This window comes from Arachis hypogaea, chromosome 4 (genome assembly GCF_003086295.3).
Source record: "Arachis hypogaea cultivar Tifrunner chromosome 4, arahy.Tifrunner.gnm2.J5K5, whole genome shotgun sequence".
NCBI lineage: Eukaryota > Viridiplantae > Streptophyta > Magnoliopsida > Fabales > Fabaceae > Arachis > Arachis hypogaea.
The window spans coordinates 5,979,001-6,000,654 of record NC_092039.1 but is presented as its reverse complement, the minus strand read 5'-3'; the positions used below and the strand labels follow the sequence as shown (position 1 = coordinate 6,000,654).

General features: G+C 33.9%; 2 protein-coding genes and 1 pseudogene across 2 annotated transcripts; 1 reads left to right on the top strand and 2 right to left on the bottom strand.

Moving 5' to 3' along the window:
- Positions 1 to 2,298: 2,298 nt before the first annotated feature.
- On the bottom strand, positions 2,299 to 2,903 carry LOC112794171 (nuclear transport factor 2B-like; annotated as a pseudogene).
- Positions 2,904 to 9,117: 6,214 nt separating this feature from the next.
- On the top strand, positions 9,118 to 14,535 carry LOC112796001 (E3 ubiquitin-protein ligase UPL5). Its single transcript, XM_025838236.3, has 3 exons — positions 9,118 to 11,307; positions 12,277 to 12,866; positions 13,557 to 14,535. Exons 1-3 carry the CDS (start codon positions 9,474 to 9,476, stop codon positions 13,818 to 13,820), a joined length of 2,688 nt encoding a protein of 895 aa, XP_025694021.1. The 5' UTR covers positions 9,118 to 9,473; the 3' UTR covers positions 13,821 to 14,535.
- A 1,312-nt stretch (positions 14,536 to 15,847) lies between these two features.
- LOC112796002 (uncharacterized) lies at positions 15,848 to 17,421 on the bottom strand. The gene is made up of 2 exons (XM_025838237.3): positions 17,257 to 17,421; positions 15,848 to 16,555 (listed from the first exon to the last, which is right to left on the bottom strand). Exons 1-2 carry the CDS (start codon positions 17,269 to 17,271, stop codon positions 16,133 to 16,135), a joined length of 438 nt encoding a protein of 145 aa, XP_025694022.1. The 5' UTR covers positions 17,272 to 17,421; the 3' UTR covers positions 15,848 to 16,132.
- Positions 17,422 to 21,654: the final 4,233 nt, after the last annotated feature.

The window sequence follows — 21,654 nt, the reverse complement described above, 5'->3', positions numbered from 1 at the left end:
AGGCAGGGGAGCATCTTGGATTTGGAAAAGTATTGTGCAGGGTAAGGATTTCCTTTTGAGAAATGGGAGATGGTTGATTGGAAATGGAGAGAAAGTGAGAATCTAGGAAGATAACTGGATTTTGAACATGCAGAAGAGTCCTCAGGTTATGAATAATGCCGTCACTTTTGTAAAGGAGCTAATTACTGAAGGATAGGGGTGGAATATTAACGAGTTAAGGAAACATTTTGATGGAGGTATTATAGAAAAGATCATTAGAACCCGGGTAAGTGTTATTGGTAGAGAAGATAAGTTTAGTTGGCCTTTTAAAACAGATGGGAAGTACACCGTCAAGACGGGATATCATGTTGCCAGGAGAGAGCAGAGTATTGGTAATAGCAATAGCTCATCAACCAGTGATGACTTCAAGGACTTATGGAGGGACATTTGGAATTTAAAAGTGCCTCAAAAGATCAGAACCTTTTTATGGCGGGTCTCACATAACATATTACCGGTTTTTCAAAACCTTTATAATAAAAAAATTTCTAACAGTCCTATATGTGTTATTTATTTGCAGGAACCAGAGTCCACTGAGCATGCACTGCTGCTTTGTCCCTGGATAAGGGCTGCGTGGTTTGGAGCTCAAATTCAGTGTTGTCTTACAGCTCATACAGTCTCATCTTTTGGAAAATGGATTATGGATCTTTTAAAAAATATGAAGGCATGTACAGGAACTGATTATGAGTTGTGTATTAGTAGGGTTGGTTTTTTTGGCATGTGAGGTGTGGAAAGCAAGAAATCATGCAGTACATCAGAGGTCTAAACTTAATCCTTTATTAGTAATCTATAAGGCTAAGCAAATGGAAATAGAATTTACAGAAATGGCAGAAGAACCAGCAAAAGGTTTTGTTAATGATAGAAGGACAGTTAGAAGGGTTACCTGGAGACCGCCACTACCAGGGTAGGTTAAGTGCAATGTTGATGCAGCGTTTCTTGCAGCCCTTTCTGGAGGAGCAACGGCAGCAGTATTTAGAAACCACGCTGGAAATCTTCTCACAGCCTCAAACTCTAAAATAGCGGCCACCTCGCCTTTAGCTGCGGAAGCCTTAGCATTTAGAAAAGCACTAATAATGGCAAAAAACTTTCAATTGGAAAGAATTATTTTTGAATCTGACAGTTTGATTCTCATCCAAGCTCTAAAATTAAAGGCATCAATTGCAGAAATTCAAGTTATTTTGGATGACATTTTGGATTTAGCACGACACATCTCAAATTGTGGGTTTACTTGGGTTCCTAGAGACGAGAATGCCTTAGCACATGAAGTAGCCAAGCTTTCAGCCGACGGTTCTCTTCAACAGGATTGGCTCAGGTGCAAGCCGCAAACCATCACGAACATTTTGAAAAGAGAGGACGACATGTCACTGCAAATGGCAAACAGATCATGAGCATGTAATTTGTTTTGGATTGGCGGTGAATCAATTGAATCAGAAAGGAATTATTTTGTATGTAGGTTGAAAGTTTGAGGGTAATTCAGTTATGCATTTTGGGACTTCCATCCTGGGGAGACGGGGATACAGCATGTTTGCTGGTTCCTTACCTTCCTTATTTGGATCTGGGTGTTCTGGCGCTGTTCCAAAGAGGGAGAGAAGACTTGAAAGATCGGTAGCATTAAGGGAAGAAGGCTGAGTTTCATTGAGTCCCAATCCATCTTCGATTTTGTCTGATCTGTGGCAGTGGGTCCGCATGCATCCCAAGGTAATGTGGCCACGAAGATTGGTGTTCCTGATGTGGGTCATATGCGGTTACAGCTTCGGCAACCTATCGAGATCGCAACTTGAGCTGCTGAGTGCTGGAGGGTGTTCACGGAGACGTCATTGCTGTGGCTTCGGAAGGAAAAGCTCTGTTATAGGCTTCATATTTAAGCACATCTTTCATCCAGGGGAGCATCACCAAACCCTCCGCGAAGAGTCATTGATCTACAAAGAGCTAATCCATACAGCATTAACAACTTTAAAGACTCAGGATATATCATTCTGTTGGCTAAGCAATGTTGCACGGCATAGAGGTTTCGATATTCCTTCAGGGCTTTTGCAATTTTTAGTTGCACAATAGTTCGTGCTCCTTCTAGTTTTTGGGATAATATCTTCTCGATAGCAAGCCTACTAAACAGGGATACAATGGTATAAGCCAAACGATACTATGCACAATTTTCATTTAGTCATGTGACTGCAAGTTGCTAGGAGAAAGCTACTGCAAGAAGGGAGCTCCACTCTCGACTAGCTTAGGTGCAGGGTTAATTTCTTCTTGGGCTGGGCTTGCTGTTGTTTGGGTCTGGGCCTTTTTTGGCCTGGATCCCTGACAAAAAAAAAAACATGATTAGCCAAGTTTTGACGATACAATTAATTAAAACGTTGAAAGTTTTCACTTAAATAAGCTATTATTTCTACTTATTAATAAAAGAAATTAGCTTTGTATCTTTTAAAGATAGTTTTCATATCATCACATATGCCATAGTCTATCTTCAACCATAGTTCAACTGGAATATATCGTTCGAAACATAGCAGCTTCCCTGTGGTGTTGGTAACAAATGGAACATTTGGCTGAACTTGAGAGCGTGTTGCTGGCCGGTGAGCTGGACGTTGCCGCTAACGAGGACAAGCATGCCGTTGGGGCGGAGGAGGGCTGGCAGTCAACGGTGGTGATGGAGTAAACGCATTGGTTGAAAGGGAGAGAGGTGAGCTTGGCAGCGATGTTCTTGGCGCCCTGGATCTTCTGACCTTCGAAGGTGAGCATGGAGCTGTCTTGCTGGTAGAGGTTCACCAGTCCGGCGTCGTTGTTGTCGAACGTCGTGTAGTAGTGTTCAACGAACGCCTTTGCCAACGCATCTGCATCCATTCTTGCTTCCTTTCTTCCTTCCGCTTAACTCTCACGCTATATTCAAGTTATTTAGAATGATACAATATAGAAGGTTTTTTATAGATGGTAAGAAAATCGAAATAATAAAGACGTAATATCCTATAATAAATATTTAAATATGTTAAATAATGCTAATTGATCTTAATTGATTCTAATTATATTCTATTAAAAAATTATTTTTTTATAATAAAAAATATTAAAAATAAATATATTATATACAATATATTTTTTTATTTTTATTTTTCATCTAACTTTTTTTTTTGGTTAAATATCCAGAGATTGAAGCACTGGAAGGAAAAAGAGGGTAAACCAAGTAGCTAGCACCTAGCAGAGATAAAGCCTAGTTATGGGGTGTGGGGTTGATGCAATTAGTAATAAAAAACAAAAAAGATGAGTTGAAAAAGAAACAGTAAATGGAAAGTACCAAGAATCTGCGCAATGAATTCCACAACTTCACTCCCAAAGTGAAATGAGAAAAACACACTCAATCAATCCATGCCATTCACACTTTCACACACTCTTTTTCACACACAAAGTTGTAGAATATAGAATTATAGACAACTTTATAATATATAAAAATCTAAAAACACATACGAGAAATGTTGTTTGTTGTATTTATTTTGTGAGAATTTCCTTTGGTATAATTTTTTTCACAAAGTTATCTATACATTTTGTGTGTTTAATTGTTATAATTTAATTGCAAGTTTTATATACAGCAAAATATTTTCAAAATGTAAATTAATAAACCATGTAATTATTTAATAATTCCTCGATGAATTTTTTAGTCACTTTTACGATAAAGATTTTAATATAAATATTTAATTATATAATATTATGTTTGTAAAATTAATTATTATATTCATTTTAAATATTTAAAAAACTAAGGGATAACTATATACACATTAAATTTAAAATATATTATAATAGTAAATACAGTATGAATTGATTTACATAGAATATTTTATTTGAAGTTATCTAGTAGTAAATATAGTATGAATTGATTTACATTCTAATGTATTTGACTATTTGCCTTGTAGAGAAAAGAACAAAATATTTTTCCATCAGAAATTTGCAATATGTGATATGTCTATTCAAATAAAATAATTTGAAACTAATGGGTAGATATGTATCCTTTGTTGAATGAATCGCACTCGCTTTATATGTAAAGAAACCAAATTAATGCTTGCAAATTGTAGAAAAATTCCTTTTTATCTTCCGTTTTTCTTTTCTACATCTTTACAAAAAGTACTTTGAATATTTAATCTCTTTTTATTCTATGCGGCCACTATTCCCAAAACTGGAATTATAAAAACAAGAAAAATAACTTTAGTAAAACAGAAACAGAAAGAAAAAAAAAAGACAAAACAAGAATAAAAGGTAGGTAAAAGTAGGGTGTTCGCGGTGCGATTTGATTCGGTTTTAAAGAAAAAAATCTTTCGATCTGAACGTTTAATTTATATGCGGTGCGGTTTGGATTTGATAAACTTTTTTTGGAAATCCGATCCGATTACAAGCGGTTTGGATCGGATTTGATTTGCGGTTTTTTAAATTAAAAAAATTAAATACATATAACAAGTCTCAACATCAAATTTTAAATAACCAACAATGACATAACAAGTCTTAACAATATCTTAAAAACCAACGATAACATAACAATAGAAATAAAATTATAGGTTAATTAAAATAAATGAATAAATAATATTTTGAACATAAAATATTTATTAAATAATAATAATATATGAATAATAGAAAAATGTATAACAAATTTAACATGTTATAAATATAATTGTAAATATAATAATAAAATAATAATATTATAACACATTGTGCGGTTTAGATTAGATTAGATCGGTTATAAAAAATAGATCCAAAATCCGATCAAATCCAGCGGTTTGTAAAAAATAGAATCCAATTAAATCCGAATTAGTGCGATTTTAATCGGTTTTCGATTTAGATGGGATTGAATGAACGGTTTAATTTAGATCGGTTTAAATTTGAACACCCTAGATAAAAGTATGGCAGCAGTCTTCTCCATCGTTTCTTCAATTCATAGACCATCATAATTTACCACTTTTTTCTCTTTTCCGTCTAAAATTTTGTATCTCTCAGACTATTACAAACATGAAAATTTTGCATCTATTAGACTATTACAAACATGAAAAAAAAAGAAGAAATATATTGATAGAAAGAAAAAAGGGAAGAAAATAATGAAGAAGAAGTAAAAAAAAATTAAAAGAAGAAGAATTAGGTTTTTTTTTTTTTTAAAAAAAACACTAGAGTAACATAATAACAAAAACGAGAAGCAACAACATAAATAAAATGAAGAAAAAAGAACATGATTTCATACTCATGTTTCCATAAATAATTTTTATTTTGTTAACAAATTATTAGACTAATTTAATTAGATATGATCACTAAAAAAATCTATTCATACGATAGAAATATTAAAAAATAAATTATTATTTGTATCATAAATTTTGGGGCAATTTACTTATTTAAATAAAATGACAGAATCTTTTACCCAAATGTGCAAAACGGATTGTTGTTACGTGCATGTGCAAAAACTCTATTCTATGTAATCCGTGTCAACCCACCACGGTTTTTTGAATTGTGCATAAACCGTGGCAGGCTGAGACGGTTTATGAGAAAACTTAGTTGCTTGTAAACCGTGGGAGGTTCCAGCGGTTTATGAAGGTGGCGTGGAAGGCATAAACCGTGGTAGGTTACCACGGTTTATGAAGAAGGTGAACTGGTCATAAACCCTTGTGGGTTACAACGGTTTATGTAGGTTCAATTATGGCCAGAAAACACATCGTTTATAGATCTACAAATAATATATAGGAGTACATAAAAAATACACAAACAGTAAGCATAGCTTCTTCAAAGATTTTTTTAATAATGAATTAAAAAAAATCATATTTAATAATGACAACCATTATTATCGTCTCCAAAAATACATAGGTACATCGGAATAAGTCATATTTAACAAGAATATTTTTAATTATAAATTAAAAAAATAACTATTTTCTAAAAATAATCCACTTCAAATATGTCAGATTGAAAAAGATTGAAAAGTTAACAATAGTAACTATTATCATCGTCTCCAGAGTACATAAGAGTACACAGGAATAAGTTGTATTTTATTTTTGGGAAATAGTTATTTTTTTAATTTATAATTAAAAAAATCCTTGTTAAATATTTATTTCGGTGTACCTGTATATTTTTTTGAGACTATAATAATGGTTGCCATTGTTAAATATGGCTTGTTTTTTTAATTTATAATTAAAAAAATATTTGAAGAAACCATGCTTATTGTCTGTGAAATTTTTTGTGTATTCATATATATTATTTGTAGATCTATATACTATTTTAGAGACGATGATATGCATTTTAAAAATTTTGAGTGAAGCTTGCCGAGAACTAAAGTGAACTTGCTTATTTTTATAGAGTTCGCCGAACTCCAAATACAAAAAAAGGATAAATCTAAGAAATTAAAGTTGAAAAATCATTTTTTGGAATTAATTAAAATTATACAAAAAAAACTGGTGAGACGCTTGTGTGATTTTTGTCATCATTCTTAGAAGCCACCTTTAATTATCTACTGTTATAAAATTAAAATAAGTGCATATGAAATTAAAATAAAGCACTTATTAACCCATGGTGCGTCCTTTTCTTCACAAAAGGATTATTGTCATTTTCTGGGTGGAATTTTATTAGAATCATTGTCACATAATTCATTGTCAGGAATAGTGAGGCACTTTTGGTTTTAAAATCAAAATTGTTATATTTATTTTTTTTGTATTTTTTATATACCTTTTTTATTTTAAAAACAATTGGTAGAAATATTTGTTTTTTCTTTTCTAATATTCTATTGTAACACAGTTATACATAAACCGTTGTAACCCACAAGGGTTTATGACCAGGTCACCTTTTTCATAAACCGTGGTAACCTACCACGGTTTATGCCTTCCACGCCACCTTCATAAAACGCTGGAACCTCCCACGGTTTACAAGCAAGTCAGTTTTTTCATAAACCGTCCCAGCCTGTCACGGTTTATGTACAATTCAAAAACCGTAGTGGGTTACCACGGATTATATAGAATAGGATTTTTGCACATACACGTAACAACAATCCGTTTTGCACATTTAGGTAAACATTTCGACCATTTTATTTAAATAAGTAAATTGTCCTAAATTTTGTAACATTGATAAAAGTACTTATCGAAAATGAAAATTAATGTTATACTCATAAAAGATGAATTTCGTGTTACAAAATAATCAAATCTTAATATATATTTTTTTAATAAAATTCTAAAATTATCCCTTTTTTATTTTCTTTTTCAAATTTACACAACTCTCACTGCTGCCACCAACACCTTTCTGATTACCACTACCTCTTCCTTCCTCTTCCTTGTTTTTACTTACTGTCACTGTCACTGAAGCACTTGCAGGAGTTGGAAGCTCAACACGTTCTACTACGTGGAGTTTGCCGAAATCAGCGTCGGCGGATACATGATCTTCGTTCCACCAGCAATGTTTGAGCTAGATTAGTCTAGCAGTAGAGGGATCATTGTGCACTACGGAACTGCCGTGACTCGGCTTCAAACTCAGGCCTATAACTCAATTCGCGACGCTTTTAGAAGCATGACTCGGAACCTGTCACAAACGGGTATACGTTCTTTGACACGTTTCCACCACCACCACCACCATGATCACCAGGAATGGTAGGCTGGCCTCACACTTTCGACAATCGAAGGTCGAGTTCTTCAAGGATGTAAACGCGAATCGGATACGGCCAAAATTTTGATCCGATCTGCACTAAAATTATCGGATCAGATTGGATCCAATATTTGCAGTTTTTAAGGTTGGATCCGATTCGATCCGCACATTTGCGGGTCGGATCGGATATCGGATATATCCGCAAAACACAAAACTATTTTTAAAAACTTATTTTTATTAAAAAATATCAATAAAATTCATTTTTTCATTCTTTTAAATATGTTTACTCTTAAAATAATATTAAACATACTTTTATTAGTTAGTCACCAAAAAAAACATACTTTTATTAGTTGAAATAAAAAGAATATTTACTTATTTATTTCTTTATTTTTGTGGATACGCGGATATGCGGATACCAACACAAAATTCGCAATCCGATCCGAAAGTCTTGCGGATCGGATCCATATCCGCAATTTTCATATCGGATTCGAATAAATACAACAGATATGCAGATCAGATCCGATCCATGAACACTCTAAGAATAGAAAAGCAACTCGCGATGAGTTCCAAGTTCGTGAGTGTAACTTCAAAGATTCGATAACATGCCAATAACTTTAAATTTGGAAACTTTAGGGTAAAATTTCGCAATCTAATGAAAGAAAAAGCAGGTATGTAAGAAAGACTCAGGAAGTGGAGGAATGACAAGTCAAAAGAACCGATTTGGGCGAGAGAAACATTGAGATCGTCGATGAAGAAGTTTCAAAAAAGGTAGATGGTTGTGAAGTTGGTGGATGTGAGACTGCGGAAGCGGCGGAGGAGACGGAGGAAGGGTCCATGATGGCGAGGGAGGCGAGGTGTGGATGCGGTTGGTTCGAAAAATAAGGGATAAGGTTTTATAATAGAGAAGGTGACTAAAATTTTTGGATACTAATTTCTAACATTCAAGAGTAGCACAATCCATATAGCAATAAAATTCATAAATGACGGTAAATTGTTGCCGTGAAAAGGAAGAGGAGAGATAGTGATAATCAAGCGGTGAGAATTGTAGAAACTTGTGAAAGAAAATAAATAAGGGGATAATTTGAAAATTTTATTAAAAAATTAACAAAAATTTAGAGTTTAATTATTTTTGTTCCATAAAACTTATCTTTTATGAGTATAATATTAATTTTTTTTTTGGGTATTTTTGTCTAATAATGGCAGTTTATTCAATATTAAATATCACACAAAAGCCATGCGAACTAACGTAAGCAAGATTCATTGGGAACCGTCGGATAGCACGCTCGGCCCCAAGGAAGCGGTTGCAACACGAGTCTTGTGTGTCCTTCCCACACCAGAGCAGCCCCCTCTCCCACACTAATAATTAGTTTTATTAATTAATAATTAATTTAGTTTTTATTATAATTGTTTTACAGTAATATTTTTTAAAAATTAATTAAAACTACAAAAGGACAAACTTTTGATAAAATTTAAAAAAATAAAATTTTGTTGAGTAATGAAAATATGAAATGTCGGATCTAAGATTCTAGAAACATTTGTAAAATTTAAAAGAATAAAAATTGTTGAGTATTTACTCCATTTTATATTTTTGTTGGTATGAGTCATGATGTACTGAAAATCTTCGTAAAGAGTTCATTGATGACGATAAACCCAACACAAAAAAATGCCAAGAAATTGTGATCGCTTCTTCTTCTAAAACGCTGTTCCGTCAAAAGACGCTTTTAACCTCTCGCCGGAAGAAAGAAGAAGCCAAACGGCTTCTAATCGCTTCCGATTTCGTTGCATGCGTTTCGTATTTTTCAAAGACTGACATCGCTTTGTTTCTCTCTCTGCAACGTGACTTTTCGGCGGCGGCAAACATGCCCATCACTCAAACCACGACTGCAGATAGTGTTTTCCAACTCCAACGCGCCAACCACTCCTCCAAGCGGAAGCTCGATGACTACGGTGATGAATATGGGGCAGATGCCGGCGCGGATTTCGCCGGCGGCGACCCCGAGGTCGCCTATGCAGCGGGATTCCTTGCCGGGATTAAGCGAGAAGAGACGAAAAACGCCTCAAATTCGCGGTACCGTGGCGCGGATGCTAGGGTTTCGTCGTCGACTCCTTCTTCGTCGCGAGCCGCTCAGTATCGGAGCGGGTCGAGGTCCGGGTCGCGGTTACAGTTCTTCGTCCGAATGATGTCGCGAGGGAACACTGTGGTGATGCAAGCATCTCCTCACGATACCGTGAAATCGATCCACGAGAGAATCATGGTATTGACCGGTATACCTGTTTTCGAGCAGGGTTTAACATACAGAGGCAAACAACTCCAGTGGGAGAACACTCTTCAAGAGTGTGGGGTTCAGAACGACGCAAACCTCCACCTGGTTGGTCGCATGAGGAGTACGGAGCACCCTCAGGCGTGGCAGGTTCTTGAAAACATGGTCAGTCTTGTTTTCAGGCTCTGTAGAGGCGAAATTGTTCACGAGGCTACCAAGGTGATCAAGAGCCTCATCACCAGTTACATGAACATGGCGCCCAAGGTTGATGATGCTACAGCATCTTATTTCCACATTTTCATCGCCTCGAATGCCCCTTCCATGCTGGTAACTCTTTATGTTTCTCCTTATGCTGGTAACAAGGAACGTGGTGATTTATTTGTCAGGCATTTCTTGAATTCTTGTCGCAATAACATGGCTAAACCTTATCACGGTCAGTGTGCGAGTGTGGTGTTGGAGTTGTGTAGTTTGCTTATGAGGGTTGGGTGTGATGATCCTCTGTATCTGCATTGCCGGAATACTTTGGGGTCTATGTTAGAGAGTGCTGGTTGTTGCCATGTTTATGCAGGTAAGCATGGTAAAGGTGGAGGGTCTATTTTGTTGCAGGATATCTGCCCCTTTGTTCGTGAGCTTTCGAATAGGTTGTTGAGGGATTTGGAGTTATGCATCCAGCGCCCCAACAGTTCGGGGCCATTGCAGACCGATGTTTCGGACTTTGCAGCTTTCTTGACCCCTTTGAGGAAAGGAATTACCCAATTGCAAGCTATGAGGGGTATGGGGTTGGATGAAAAGTGCCATGAGGGGATCTTGCTTGCAGAAGAAGTGGATTACCTTCACCTTATATTTATTCAAATGTTGGAGAAAATGGAACAATGCCTTCGTTCTATGCAGGAATTCTTGTCTGACAAACTAAGACGGGATCGGGATGTGGGTTTGACGTATTCTGGATGTTCTCAATATCTTTCTATCTTGAAGGAATTGTATCAAATCTCCAAGCTATATGATGGGGCGGAGGAAAAATTTTGGAAGGTTTTGATGAATCAACGAAGTATGCTTTGTATACTTGTCATCCAATATGCAAAGAGAAGTGATGATCACCAGTGGATTCTTGATCACAGATCTGTGACTAATTTTGAGGTGAGGAGGCATCTGGCAATGCTGTTGTTTCCTGATGTCAAAGAAGACTATGAGGAGTTACATGAGATGCTTATTGATAGGTCTCAATTATTGGCCGAATCCTACGAGTATATAGCACAAGCAAAGCCTGCATCTCTGCATGCTGGGCTATTTATGGAATTCAAAAACGAGGAAGCTACTGGACCGGGTGTGCTGAGGGAATGGTTTCTTTTGGTGTGTCAAGCAATATTTAATCCAGAAAATGCTCTTTTTGTAGCATGCCCAAATGATTGCAGGAGATTTTACCCTAATCCTGGTACATCTTAATTCTATATGTCCAACCATTTTTCTTCTGCTGTTTTCCATGCATAGTATAGTGATAGTATAAAAGATTAATAACCCAAATATATTCCGAGGAACTTTTAGTCAGATACTTTAATCCTTAATGAAGTTTAATCACCAAATTAATCCGTAACTTTTTATATGTTCGACAAATTAATCAAATTTTGGCAAGAAGTTAGACATTTCAATTCTTATCGTTATTTAGTAAAGAGACAGTTCCTAAAAATTTTTAAATTCTCCTATCAGTCCTTTATAGACAAACAATCGGACGTGAGGACTGATTTTTCTAACATAATTAAAGTTTGGGGATTCATTTGATGATTAAAATTTGTTGAGGGTTAAAATGTCCAACGAAAAATTTCTTAGGAATTGATTTGGGGTATTACTCAAACATACATGATTCATGATAAGACATTATAACAACTTCTGCTCTGATTTTTGTTGCCTACCTTATTTTATGGGACAATACTTTGTTCTTGGTGGTGTTTCCCATGCATACCGATATTTGGATAACGGTTACATTCTTTTGTATTCATATTTTTCTTAATAAATCAATCTTCATCTTCAAATATGCGGTTATCTGTATTAAATGGGAAAGGTTCAGAATGGTACTGAGCCAGTCCACCCATTAACTCAGTGTGGACACTGGGCATGCAACTTTGTTGGTTACTCAGATGTAGCAGCTACTTATTATTACTTAGCTTCTCAAGAATCGATGAATCATTGGATTGCCATTTCTTGTGTTTTCTTTTTGCAGATTTATCAACTCTGTATTCTGAACATGTATGATTACCATTAAACTGGAATCAAATGTGTTTTCATTGGAGACTATGGCTCCTTGTTCAATGTTGAGCATTTTTGTAACTTGCTCTATATAATGCATCTGTGAATATTAATAAAGCACTCATGCATAGCCAAGTTTACTATGTCTTCTTGTTTGCAGCATCTAAGGTAGATCCTCTGCATCTAAAGTACTTCAGTTTTGCTGGTCGTGTTATTGCATTAGCTTTAATGCATAAGGTGCAAGTGGGTATTGTTTTTGACCGTTTGTTTTTCAAGCAATTGGCTGGAAAGTGTGTTACTTTAGAAGATATACAGGCGGCAGATCCTTACTTGTACAGTAGCTGCAAGCAAATATTGGAGATGGATGCTGATTTCATTGATTCAGATGCTTTAGGACTGACGTTTGTGAGAGAGGTGGATGAATTAGGACACAGGAAAGTGGTTGAACTTTGCTCTGGTGGGAAAAACCTTGTAGTGAATAGTAAGAACAGGGAGAAGTATGTTTCTCTTCTCATTCAAAATTATTTTGAGACATCAATTTCTGAGCAGGTATCACATTTTGCCAAGGGTTTTGGTGATATCCTTTCTAACTCAAGGCAACAGCCGTTCTTCTTTAAAAGTTTAGAGCTTGAAGACCTTGATTGGATGCTCCATGGGAGCGAAAGTACTATTTCTGTCGAAGATTGGAAGGCGCATACTGAGTATAATGGCTATAAAGAGACTGACTGTCAAATATCATGGTTTTGGGAGGTATTAATGATACTGGTTTTCTGGAACTAACATGTCTTTACATCCTTTCTGCTCCACTCTCTCCTCTCCCTTTTTGTTAACTTTTTCTTTTGCGAATGTAATTTTACTTCCCCATTTTGAAGAACTTAACAGTTGAGTTGTTTCCGAATGAATTTATGATACAACTATGAATTTATGATACAACTTCTATTTTGTTAGCTAACTGTCTTCCTTTAGTCCTGATATCTTCAATTTTTTAGGTGCTACCTAACTCCCTCCTTGAATCTCTCAGATTAACATATGCATTCTTCCGAAATTTCTAATGTTCAGCGCATGCTGAGAACACCTCTTTCTACACACTACTCTTTTACATAATAGCCACTTACTGGTACCAGTTCTAGAGTACATATCACACTCACACAGATGTCTCCCTTCAGTTCATTTGCCCCCAAATACTATGATTTTAAAATATTTAACTTTAATCATAATTGGTGATGCTTTGTTTAAAGAAAAAAGAAAAAAAAGTACTTCTATAGTTTGGCCACTGTACTTTTGTGAAGCCATATGCTAATGAATTGCATTTTTTTCATATTCTTTCCAGTTTGAGCTATACTGTATGATTATTTAATATTATAAATTTTTCTATTTGGATCATGAATTGCAGAAATACAATAAATCTAACATTATATTCCGTCCAAAAAAATTTGGCAGATTGTTGGTAGAATGCCAGCAGAACAACGGAAGATACTTCTGTTCTTTTGGACATCCGTGAAATATCTGCCAGTTGAAGGTTTCCGCGGTTTAGCTTCCCGTCTATACATTTACAGGTCTATGGAAACTGAAGACCGCCTTCCTTCATCGCACACATGCTTTTACAGGCTGTGTTTCCCGCCATATTCATCCAAGGCTGTCATGCAAGATCGCCTTAGAATCATCACTCAAGAACACATCGGTTGCAGTTTCGGTACCTGGTGAGAATACATTTGCAATTTGGGGGCTACAAGTGGTTTTCGTTTTGACTGCACAGAGAAGTATCACTGCTCTGCTTTGTACAGTTATAGCATCATTGTTCCTTCTATCCTTGAATTGGATAATGTGAGAAGGTTCTGTAGTTCTGTTTCCCGAATCAATTCAGGGTTGGAATGTCATTGCTGCTCTGTCAAATGTTTATATCGGGCTCTAGTGTCAAAAATAAAACAGGATTAAAAAAGAAAATTTCATTATATTGGTGGTGATGTGGTCATTGTTCTGGTAAATAGGTGTTGGTGTTGGTCTTGGTTCATCTTCCCCGGTGACATGTAAGTTTGGACAAAATCATGTTCAAGGGGCAACTCTTCCTCCTTTTAATCTATTAGGAGTTTGAGAATTTCTAACATTCTCACTATTTAACCTATTTATGGGTTTATGCATTCTCGTCTATTCCAGCCAAGGCAACCCACAGGAGAGAAACTGCACTTGTTTCAGTGACAGAAAATCATTAGATGTCAAGGGCTTAAATATGGGATTACATTAGATTTTAGATATTCCTATCTGGTTGGTATGAATACTTCTAGATGAGTTTAGGGAAAAAGAAGAAAGAATGGAAATTCAGTTATTTTCTTCATACTTTTATGTAGCAGTTTATAATACTTGGGAGTTGGGAGTTTTTTGGCTTCTTTCTTCTAATTTATTTATTGGTAATTGTGCTAAATAGTTACATTCGGTTTTTCGCCAACTTTTCAAGATTGTTATGTTAAGTAAACATGAGGTAAAACTTCTATGGATGGATGATTTTCACGTGCCTATGAACATTTTTTACCCGTTATGATCACTTAACTAAACATGCTCTTAAAGGTAGATCTATTTCTGCTTTAAAAACTGTGATCAAAATAGTAGTGCTTAGTTAAATAATCAAATCCATTATGCATGTTTAACCAAATTGATTCTTTTATTTAATATCCTCTTGCTGCACTTAATTTGTGGAAGTTCAGCGTCTTTGATTTAGAAAAGTCCTTTCTTTCACCCAGTGACACACACAAAATTATAATATAGATAGGTGTTTTCTACCGTGACTATAAAAAGTGTCAGTAGGGCTGTATTTGGAAGGGACACAGAGATTAGAAGACAAACATGTGTCTCCACTTTTTTAAAGTATTAAATGGATTAAAATTGTGTTTTAGGACTAAAATTTTAGTACTAATTTTTTAAAACAAATGCTAAAAACTAATTTTAGCATCAAAATGAGACACTATCACACTAACTACTACGCTAAAAACATAATTTTATAATTTTTTTTAAATTGGAAAAAAAATTCGGTCATTTGTATATTTTTTTGGCCCATTATTGCTCCAAGACCCTTCTTGACCGTTTTCTATTTAGCCGTATTGGGCTTTCTATTTAACCTGACACGATTTGCTCTCTTTTTTGTTGCAGGAACCTTAAATTGGTCACTGCCTCCCTTCACCTTCGTAGATCAGAGGATTACAACATGCTGCTATCACCACAGCCTGTAGGAAAATTTCTCATCTCTACTGGAAGTAGAGATTAACCGTCAAAAAGCGATAACATTCTAAGAAGTTAGTTTTTTATTTATCTATATTATTTGTCATGGAAAGTACGTTTTATGTTCTTGTGATAAAAGATAAAAAATTTATTGTCATTAGTTTATCGGTTAAACTTGTTATAGTTCAAAATAAAACTAGATGTCAAATTCATAGTTGATGGTCCATTTATAGGCATTATAACTAGGTGGATACTACAATGAAGATGGCAAAAATATCTTCTTATGAAGATGCTTTGGTTAAAAGTGTAGTTTATTTATTTAGCCACACTTTAAACAAAAACAACATTTTTATAAATATCAAAATCTAACCATACAATTCATCATCCAAAGGTCAAAAAAAAATATACTCATATGAAGACAATTATATCATCTTCATTGTAGTATCCACCTTATAACTATCATAGAAAAGAAAACTACTTGGCAATGAAAGATCTTAAAAAAAGAAAGCAAGAGAATGATATAATATAAAATAAGAATATTTTATTGAAGCCTAGAGAAATACATGGAACACACCATAACAAACTCGTAACCCTAGAGGAGGAGGCATCATAAAACAAACCATACAATTTTCTCTCATATCCACCAACTTGGCATGCAAGTGGTGTGCTTATATGTTGCTAAATATCGAAAGACTTGAGCACCATAGAAAATATAACATAAAAAAGAAAAAAAGAAAAGAACTTTCCAACCTCAAGATGCAAAGAAGAAAAGGTAGACCCGATTCCAACAACCAACTCTGGTGTAATTAAGCTTCAGCCTTCTCAATAGCAACTTCCGGTTCTGCTTCCACTGCTGCCTCATCTGCTTTCTTCTCTTCCACCGGAGCTGCTTCTTCTTTTTCTTCTTCTGTCGTTACTGCCGTTTCAGTTTCTTTTGGCTCCTCTGCTGCTTTCTCTTCACTGGCTTCTTCAGCTTTTTCCTCTGCTGTCTCTGCCTCATCACTCTTCTTCGCTTCCTCTGCTACTACTTCTTCCTTGTTCTCAACCTCTTCAACTGAAACTGCCGGAGCCTCCGCTTCTTTTGGTTCCTCGCTGGTTTCTTCCTTCGGTGCTTCTGTTGCTGGAGCCTCCGGGGCCGCGGCCTCGGTGGCTGGTTGTTCAGCTGGTGCTGCCTCCTGAACCTCAACCTCAGTTGGTTTACTTTCTTGCACTGGTGCTTGTTGTGCTACCTGCGCACAACATCCATCCATTCATGTCATGCTCTGATGATTGCTACCTAGATTATTTTTTATTAATAGTAGATGTAGGTTCAATCTTACTTATAGAATTATTCTTACTTTTTACATCCCTACTTGTTCGATTATCTTGTTACCCTGGATACATGCAACTTGATTAAAAATAATAAATTAAATTCGTGACCAGGAAAGAAATCGAGATCACATGGATCCAGTGGAAAATCGTTCCTGATCAAGAAGCCTATGAATGCAACACGTTGATCTGATTTAAGCTGCTTAATCATGACCATCCACTTAGTTTTTATATTGGTTTATGTGTGTGTATATGAGAAAATATGTAACAAGAACAATAAAGTAAAGTTAGAAAAAATTAAACAACCACCGGGAAATAAAAATAAAATAGAAAACATAAGTAGTAAAGTGTCTTGATTACTGTTAACGCGTGATCAATATTCCGTATTATTTTGTTGATCCCATATTCGCACATCAGAAAAATAAAACTGATTGGTCGATCGTCAGAACTAATTAATTAACAAACTAACATTGACAATATAATTAAAGATATATAGAACAATAGAAATATTTGGTTAGTTAATTAATTTTCCATGATGTTCCTGTACAAAAGTAGAGAAAATAAAGTAGGGTATCTAGTACAAGAAAGAGATCAGAAACTGTGTGTATGTTTTTTAATTTACCTCAACACTGGCCATTTGGAAAGAATTGAAGAAACAAAGCTTAAAAGAAAGGAATGAATAAGAGAGAGAAAGGAGTGAGTGTTGAGTTGTGAGGAGGTGGTGAAGGTGAGAGAGGTTTATATAGAGATTAGAGATAGAGGCCAATACGTGTTTATTCAAAGAGTGTGTGTGTGAGTGAGGTGTCATCACTTATTGGAAGAATCTTTTTCATGTAGACGGCTCATGACACTGACACAAATTAAAAGACGCCAATTATGTGTGTCTAGCTAGTTGTAAATGTTTCTTCTTTTTTTTTTTCATTTTGTTTCATTTTTTCCTTTTCGTGTATTTCTTTCCCCTTCAAGATATCACAATATGTACACACGTATACTCATTCAAATTTCTTTTACCATTTTGACAATAAATACATGACCATTTTTTCTAATATACGAAGGAAACAAGATTGTTCTTGTCCGTGAATTTAATACGTGTATTTTTTACTGCTATTTTTTTTTTTTTTTTACTGTATCTCTTCGTCTGCATACTAAATACTAATTCGTCGCAGTTTTTTTTTTCACTATTATTTATTATTATAAGATACCAAATTAACTATTAATAGTGCTGGATTATATTCTTCTAGAGTTTCAACATCATGACGAACCTCGATCGGTTTATATTCTTTGCCAACATATATTCATTTTGGATTAGTAAAAATTTAATCATGTTCACAAATAAGATGATTTCAAAAGGTGACGTTTAGGAATCTTGATTATGTTTTATTGTGGAGCGAATCATCATAGAAACCACTTAAGTAACTGTGTGTTTATTTACTCTTAAATTGTATACTTTGTTGATTTTCTTTCATGTATTGAACTACATTGAACTCTGCCAATAATATTGATGTTGAGTTTCTTTTTACCAGAAAAAATTACCAACCTGTTATGTAATCGGTGATGATAGATGCACCAAGTAATTCAATGGTGCAAATCTAATAAAAAAATATTGCATAAAATGACACTATAAATCTATATTATCACTAGATTAGATTTTGTGATTCATGATTAATTAGATGAAGCATGCTTATTAAGATTCATCAATTAAACCGTATCTTCTTTTTTTTTTTTTTTAATATGGATCGGAAATTTCAAATAATTGAGAGCTTGTGCGCTGTAGGAAAAAAGCTACTTTGGATCTCGATCCAACACCTTATAGAAGATATATTTCTCAAAACTATGAATGTTGTTGTTTACTCATATCGCATAAGGTGACAAGCGAAAATGTACGAGACCCAATTTTGTAAGATCGGGCATGTCTTTTTATTTTGTGGAGAGGGCCACGTAGGTGATTGATTACTATCATGCATTCATGTTCAAAAGGACTTGCCTCTCAAAATATGTGCTCTATTCTATTCTTTTCTTTTCTTTTCTTTATCGCTCGACCCACTCCTCCTCATACCCCTAAAGTTCGACAGCTAGACACCCCCATAAAATGATCAATCATAAATAGTGAACAAATTAAATGTACATTTCAATTTCACCATATTAGAAGCTACCTCTTCTCCTAATAAAATAACTCCCAATAGATTATAGATCACATGTATATTATTATTATTACACATATACAAATTAAGGCATTGGTTAATGAGTAGGTGAAAACTCAGGTACAGTCAATTTTACGTGAAGTCGTGGATAACTGAGAGTCGTTAGAAAAAAATTTAATCAAATCAGTCAAATTATTTAACGACCCTTAATTATCAACTTCACGTAAAGTCGACGGTACCTGAGTTTTCACCTGATGGGTATTGTACTACCTTCTTCAAGTATTTTTCTAAAGCCTATGGTAGGAATTAACTGTCAAATTGACATTAACGTTAGAGGAGTTAAGAGGAATAGCCAATGGAAAGGGTACAAAGGAAAGGACTTAGGACGGTGCATGATTGGGACCCGCCCAATCCCATCATGAATGGTCATCATGACGGTCCAAAATACATATGAACAATGTGGAGCCCACATCAGAAGAAAATAGGAAAAAAGGAAAGAAAGAAGGAAGGTTTAATTGCGTGGACAGCTTATGATACCATGAACATGGGCCATTTTCATTGCCAAACAGCGCTTAGGCCTTTCGAAAAAGATGAAAAATCCACGTGGACCCCCATACCCCCTGCTTTCTACATCGTACACCCTTCATGGGGCCCACTTCAGGCCCTTGATGTGCCATGTCAGATCGTATCATGCTCTCCAAATAACTCTTTTCATAATTTATTTTAGAATACTATTTTTTTCATAACTCTTTAGTTACATTTATATATTTTAATAATGTTTTCTGTAATATGTATATATAAAATGTTCTTTTTTATTTAATTATATATTATTATGTCAAAATAAATTAACTTTTTATATATATTTAATAAATTTAATTTAATATATTATTAGTATAATTTTTTTTACATATATATTCAGTTATATAACATTATATTTACAAAAATAATTATTTTTTATATTTATTGAGTAATTAATTATTAAAAAAATAAATATAATTAAACGACTGTATAAAATATTTTATATTATTAATGTATTAAAATTAAACTCATATTTAATTATGTAATTTTATATTAATAAAAATAATTATTTTTTAGGATAAAGTATTAAATTGGTCTCCTACGTTTCGGATGAATTCTATTTTAGTTTCGAACGTTTTAAGTGTTCTATTTACATTCAAAATAGTTTTGATTAACATCAATCAAGTCCTGCCATTAAGTGTGAGTGAAATTGTTAACATCGTATCCGACGTGGCAAACTATAGGGGTAGAGGTTAATAGACGTACAATGATTTCCGCGTTGAGACGGAACACATACTTATTCTAAGACCGACTCTTCTTCTTCTTCTTGTGAAAATCAAATGGGTTGAGAAAATTTGATAAAGAAATACCTGACACGATCTTTTTCCAGAGACCAAGGGTTTCAAACTAACTGCTTCGGTGGAATTTGAATGTTACTGAAGAAGAAGAAGAGTCAATCTTAGAGTAAGTATGCGTTCCGTCTCAATGCGGAAACAATTGCACGTCTATTAACCCCTGCTACTTCTTCAGTTTGTCACGTCGAACACGACATTAACAATTTCACTTACACTTAACGGCATGATTTGATTGATGCTAATCAAACTATTTTGGACGTAAATAGGACACTTTAAATATTGAGAACTAAAATAGAAAACGTAAAAGACCAATTTAATATTTTACCCTTATTTTTTATATTGACCGAGTAAATAATTATTAAAAAGCTTATATAATTAGATAATTTTATAAGAACAATACGACACATCTAAGTCTTTTATGAATCAAGTCCAACTAAATTAAATAATAAGACTTAGAGTAATACTACCTACAATTAATTTTTGTTGATATTAGATTAACTTAAATGGACTTGCTTAACAAAAATATTTGGATATGTAGTATTCATTTTATAAAATATTTATACTATTAGTGTATTAAAATTAAACTTAAAAATTTAAATAAATATATAAATATTTTATATATTAATTAACAATATATTAAAATTAAATTTCTTTTATTTTGCTCATAATTTTTAATTATGTAAATTATTATGAATTGGAATAATCTGTCAAAATTAAAATGATAAATTTTGTTTCTTACCATTGATCTTTTTATACATACATAAATAAATATTAATCTATTTACCTTCTAGGAAAAAGATAAATTTATCCAATAAAAAAATTTAATAATTAAATTTTCATTTTAAATTATTTTATCTTAAATTTTCTAATTATAAATTGCACACATAAGGATATGCAATATGAAAACACAAATCATATTTTAATTATAGATAATGCTAAGAGATTAATACACTTTTAATGTAAAAAAAATTTAATCAGTATTGATTCAAGGCAAAATCAAAGAAAAATGTTAACCTCCTAAAATTTCTCTTAATTGTATATATCAAAGTTCAGATCAGTTTTACGGTTTCATAACAGAATGAATACTATTATATATTCACTTATTTGCTCTTAGAATATGTAATTTAAGTTCATAAAACAAGAGATGCATTATTGCGCGACATATCACCATACACACAATTAGTATTTCTCTCTTGTTTCTATTTCTTTTTTATATACGTCTTATTATTATTACTCCCCAGCGGTAAGACACTATTATGTTTGTTAGAAAATTATTGAACATTATCGTGGATCTCCATGATAGCCCTCATCATCTATAGTACCAAGATAATGTATATTCCAATCATCAACGTAAGCTAAAATGTCTCCTTCTATATAATTGCGTGTCCCAAACTCCTATGATGTTATATTTGTATTTGAAGCTCTTAATTTTAAAAAAGAAATTAACGAACATAAGTATCCTAATTAAGTGCAAATTTTCATAATCATAGATAGGATATTTTTGTA